The 6,000-nt window shown below is 45.2% G+C and overlaps 1 protein-coding gene across 1 annotated transcript in view; it reads right to left on the bottom strand.

Moving 5' to 3' along the window:
* The window catches only part of OSTM1 (osteoclastogenesis associated transmembrane protein 1), a 39,882-nt gene extending 36,048 nt beyond the window's left edge, over positions 1-3,834 (bottom strand). Inside the window, exon 1 of the mRNA XM_059083938.2 lies at positions 3,325-3,834. Coding sequence (XP_058939921.1) covers positions 3,325-3,729 — 405 coding nt within the window. The 5' untranslated portion in view covers positions 3,730-3,834. The remainder of the gene's footprint in view (positions 1-3,324) is intronic.
* Between the last annotated feature and the right edge of the window lie 2,166 nt (positions 3,835-6,000).

Consider the following 6,000-nt stretch of genomic DNA (forward strand, 5'->3'; position numbering starts at 1 on the left):
AAGACATAGATTATGTTATGCTATGTTCCAATTTTCTCCCTATATTCCTAACAATTTATTAATCTACACTAAAACTATGTTGAACACTTCCAGATACATACCTCCAATCACAGGTAATATATATATACATATCTATATGTCTATCTCTCTGCTTATATAAATTTTAAACAAACCAAGTATAATAAGATGAAGATTAGCAATTCAGAATTTGGGGGGCCAAAGCATCCTGGCAACCACTCTGGTGATGCTGAACAGCTCAATGAAACTATATCTCTATTCAGTTTATTTTATTTTATTTTATTTTTTTTTTTGCGGTATGCGGGCCTCTCACTGTTGTGGCCTCTCCCGTTGCGGAGCACAGGCTCCGGACACGCAGGCCTAGCGGCCATGGCTCACGGGCTTAGTTGCTCCGCGGCATGTGGGATCTTCCCGGACCAGGGCACGAACCCGTGTCTCCTGCATTGGCAGGCGGATTCTCAACCACTGCGCCACCAGGGAAGCCCTCTATTCAGTTTAAATTAAAGAAGAGAGTATGACTAAGTAAGAGGGAATCCGTCAATTCTACTATTCAGGTTTCACAAATCACTGTATTCTTCACCTTGAGATAATAAAACTATATGGAGTCCTTGACCCAGTAATTCCAAGAGGAAGTGACTAGAAAATAGAATTCCCATCAGATAACTCTATTACAGTTAAATGAATCAGCTTGCTGTACCACAGAAATAGTTTGCTAATTTCTACCTTTGATTCTTTTTCTCCTTGTTATATTCCCCTCCTCTCTCAATCAATCCATGGACATGGATTCACCCTAAAGAGGTGAGACAGAATGTCTTGTCCATAATTCCGCTTGTAGGTATTCTCTGATTAACTCCACCTTGCTATGTTCCCTCCTTTAATTCAGCATCTCCTTCACTCTTTTGTTCTAAAATCCTATTGTACAATTTATAACATTCACATTGATGATTTTTTCCCTTTTTCTTTATCTCAGTATAGATTTATTTTTATTTCCCCAACTACACTGATAGTTTAAGGCCTGGACTTTACCCTCCTTTTCCTTCAAATACCCTTTAACCAGCCCAATATTTAAGAATAGCATGTGCTTGCTAATTAAGCTGATTTAAATGAAAGACTGAGTCTGTGTGAGTCAAAGAAAATACATTACTCTCCAGGAACAATTCCCTGCCATACACACACACAAAGGACAACTGATTCCTTTAAGTTCACTCCTAAGAAACTCAGACGTAATTTTCCATAGGTTCATTATTACACATAATGGTTCAATTCCCAGACCAATCTGAAAAGGCCTATAAAATCCACGAAGTACCTCACAACTGCAGAAATCATGCTTTTGAGCTACTACAACCAGCTCTACTGAGGAAAGGGGGTGGGGGGGAGGCAAGATCTAGGATGACTTGGAGAGGAAATACAGATTGGGGAAAGGGGATTCTGCCTCTTTTTATCTCTTTACCCCGTTCCTTCACACAACAGTGAGGCGAGCTGGGTGCGCAGGTCACTGGTAGAATCAGACACAAAGCAGAGGAAGAAAGTTTCTGCCGTCTCCACACTGGGAAGTCTCCTGTAGGCAGTAGGGAATTCATGTGGAAATTCATATACAAATAGGCCCATAATTGGCCCACAGATGCCCATATCACTGTGCTACCAGAGTTTGGGGTAATTTTTAAACCTCTTCTTAATTCCACAGAAACTAAAAAAATGAGGAATGCGTTTGCTGCCTCAAAAGATCCAAGCTTTGTTTCAGGACTCACGGTCATTCCAATGCACCTAATTGCTTAAAACAGAATATGATGCCATATCATATCCTGCTGTAGTTGACAGGGACAAGTCTTCAGTGTTTTACTTTAAAATCATGGTGAGATATATTATGTGTATATATATATGTGTGTATATATATATATACACACACACACACACACACACACACACACACACACACACACACACACACACACACACACATATATATCCCTTGCTATACCCAGTAGAAGTATGCCTGAAAAATACTGCATGTAGGTCTACATTTACTTAAAGTACCTTGAAAAGTAGCTCTTTACAGAGACTGGCCACAGAATTTATTTAAAGCATATAAATTCCCTATTTTTGTAAAAAATACATATCTATGTCAAATAATATCAGGCTGACAAAGTAGGATGCAACCATATATGTTTATATTTTGTCAAATCAACTATGATTTATGAAATAATTCCAACCACATTTTCATGAGACTTTTTTTCCCAGTACAAGAGAAACTTTCCACTCCATAATCGCAAAGTCATTTCTCCTGTTTTTCCTTTACAAGGCACATCCAGCCCATACCTCATGACTCCCACCAGCCCTGACACTAATCCTTTCCTACTCTAGCCCCTATAAGGTACTTAGGAACAAGGACATGTCTCTGTGCCTGCCTGCCTGCCTGCCTGTCTTCCTCCCTCCCTGCCTTCCTTCCTTTCTTTCTTTTAATTAAGACCCTCACAGCACCAACCACATGACCAGAAGAGCTTGAAGAGTACCAAGAGTGGAGGGCAGATTTACCATTTTGTAAAATTTTAGTTCCCATTTACTGAGAACTGTTACTATGTGTAGTAATAGTTTTCTAAGAGTTCCTCTCATCCCCATCTTACAGATGAGACAACAGTTACAGAGAATATAACTTGCCCACAGTACACCTCTAATAAGCAGAGAAGAACTGGTCTCCTGGCAGAATGGCTCCAGAATGTATTATTGACTAAAATGAACTCTCATGCATTATCTCTTTTTATTTTTTTAACAGTCACATCTGGCAGCGGTTTTTCTCCATTCTACAGAGGAGGAAACTCCAAGATAGACTCCAAGATAATTAATCCAAGGTCAAACTGCTAGAAAGTGGTGGATCTGAAAATGCCTGCCTACAAAGCTCAAGCTCCTTACCACCAGCACACTATAGTTTCCCCACTCCACCTGGGGTTTCCAGGAAAGAGTCCTTCCTGGGAACTCCAGGTGGAGATGGGAAGGAGCTGTGGCAGACTGGGGGGAAAGAGGTGACGAAAGGTAGAGTTGGGGTGCAGAAGCCCCAAGAAAACTAGTCATACCTATCTGCAAATGTGTACCAAAGATGCCCAACAGCAGCCATGGAAGCAAAAATCCAAACCCCAAGCCCCATAATGCCACCCACTTTTCTGATGCCCCTAACTCCACAGTCCCAATCCAACCTCTTTTTCTCACAAATGGGGAAACTGAGCACCCCCCCCACCCCGAGTTAACCATCATTCCATCCTCCTCCCTTTCCAACAATCCACTCCAGAGGTCCCGGGTGTGCCTTCTACCCACCCCCACGGCTCGGCTGATGTTGTCCATCTTGCTGGCGACCTGTTGGAAGAGGGGATAGCAGGTCTGACAGAGGCGCACTGGCCGGGCGCCGCGCACTAGACACCCAGTCAGCTCTGCGCTGCTGTTGGCGAAGTCCAGCAGCAGCTCCCGGCACTCGGGATCCAGATCCGGCAAGTCTGGGGGTAGTGACAGTGGCCCCATCCTTCCGCCCTGCAGTAGAGCCAGGGATAAGTCCTCCACCTTCAGCAACTGCTCCTCCGACAGGAGGTCGTGGAGGACCCGGTGGGGACTGCTGCCCAAGGAGAAGGTGCCCAGAGCCAGCCCCGACCACAGCAGCGCCACCAGCAGCAACCGCAGCAGCAGCAACGATGACTTCCGCCGCGCGACGGTCCGGTCCGGGTCCATCGCGGGGTTCACGAACACCGAGGCGCAGACCTCCACCTCTCCGCCCCTAGTCGGTGCTGCGGACAGCTGCCGCTTCCGGCTTCCTTGGGCGCAGGCCGCGAGCAGGGTCACGAGGCGCGAGCGTCACGGCCCCGCCTCCCGCGCGCGGCGCCCCGCCCCATTGGCTGCAGAGAGCCTCTCGCGCCTCGGGCCGGCGCGCGTGCAGGAGCGCGCACACAGGGGCGGTTTCGCGCTCCCAGCCTGTGCCAAGCGCCTGACCGAGGGGCGCGCGAGACCCGGGTGGTGTCGGCTGTGGAGGCCCGAGCTGAGGCTCGCCTGCCCTATGAATACAGGCGCCGGCCGCTTTGAGCAGTTAAATCTCGGGGGTCTTGCCCTCGGTTGCCCACCTTTTTAGGAGTTCGCTGAGTTCTAGAAGTCTGAGGAGTTATGTGCCACAGAAAGACGGACGGCCTCCGCCGTGGGAATTACGAGTGAGTTCCCTCAGAAAGCCTGCTGGCACGTGCCTTGGCAGGTTTTTTTACTTGGTATTTCTTAGCATAATTTTCCCCCTCAAAATATTTGGAAAGAGTAATGACGTGTGTTGATTATTTTTGATAGTGGAGCCTAGCGGCTTGCAAGCCTTTTTTTTTTTTTAAACTCAGCTGTGTCAGCGCCGTCCGATAGACTTCCTGAGGTGATGGAAAGATTCTGTATCTGCGCTCATACAATAGCCACTAACCACTTGCGGCTGTGGAGCACTCGTAATGTTGCTACTGCCACCGGGGAACTGAATTTTTAACTGTATTTAATGTGAATGTAAATAGCCCTATCTGGCGAGTGGTGCCGTGTCGGACAGCTCAGGTCTAAGTTCTCTCACTGTGTAGCCTGGTCCTTGGGTGGCTAATGTCCAGGTTTCCTTGCGACTGAAGGGGTTCCTGGGGTGCAGCCCAAGCCTGTATCACAGTGCAAAAACCTGGAAAATCCTCGCCAAACCGCGCAATTTCAAACTCCTATCCAGTTTCTGACAAGCCCAGGGCAATCTTTGGGGACACTCTGAAAAGCGTCCTGATACCACTACTGGGCTGTAAAAAGAATTTACCTAATGACCTGGAAAACGGTTTTCTGACAAGTATCTGCTAACAAATTTGGTAGAAAAATTATTTCCTGGCTGTTTTGTGTCATCCCGCTTTCGTTTCTGCCCTATTCATCTTATGGTGCTAATTTATGTTTCTGAGAGTTGGTAGAGTTACTTTTTTAGCCAGTCTGTTTGATTATTGTTTTGTGTTCCTAATGGGAAGGGAGAAAAGGTCCATAATGTCTTTAACATGCCTCTTTATTCTTTTACGATTGCAAACAATATTGCAGGTAATAATCGTATCTATACAAGGTTGGTATATGTTTAAGATAAATTCCTAGCAGTAGACTTGCTGGGTCAGAGAGTATGTGCATTTGTGATGTTGTTGATTGTGCTATATTACTTTCCACGGAGGTTTAATAATTTACTCATAATGGTTCCTAAAGAACTCTTAAAGAATGGTAATTCTAACATGTAGAAAGACCTAAAAGTTATAGGATGACATTTGAGAAAATTAAGACAACTTATTTTACTGGGGTGGCTAATGTCCAGGTTTCCTTAGGACTGAAGGAGTTCCTGGAGTGCAGCACAAACCTGCATCCAATGCAAAAATCTGGAAAATCCTGGACAAACCACTCAATTTCAAACTTCCCTTCCTGGAGCAATTCCATCCTAAAGCCATTAGATCAAGTAACGTAAGGTTGGCATCCATGCTTGGTGGGGTGGGGGTGTCAGAGGCCCAGAGAAGGGTGTCAGAGCACAGGGAAGAAGATGAAGACATGACGGGGGGGGGGGGGAGATCCTGATGCAGGGTATTGGATCCTGAGTTGGGTAAGAAGGGTTTCCCTGTAAGGGAAGGTACAGCAGTGACTGGGAGTTTGCTTACCTTCAGAAGGATTGATCAAATAGGTAAATATATTAAGGATAATGGGAGTCTGGTTTCTCATTGTCCCAGAAGGGAGTTACAAAAATGAAAAGAATGAAAAGTAGAATGAACTCTGTAGTGTTGGATTAGAATTAGCAATGTATGTATTATTAGTGGCTGCAAATACATATAGAAATAGATTGTGGCTTCTAAATGTCATTCTCCACTAAAAGGAATCAAGAATCCTTGGAGAAATAGCCAATTCTACTGCTGGGGTAGCAAAAGCAGAATTTTAGCCTGGATAATCTTTTTGTACCAGAAAGTAAGGAAATGCTGAAAGAATGATGGAGAC

The sequence above is a fragment of the Kogia breviceps genome, chromosome 13 (assembly GCF_026419965.1).
Source record: "Kogia breviceps isolate mKogBre1 chromosome 13, mKogBre1 haplotype 1, whole genome shotgun sequence".
Lineage (NCBI taxonomy): Eukaryota > Metazoa > Chordata > Mammalia > Artiodactyla > Physeteridae > Kogia > Kogia breviceps.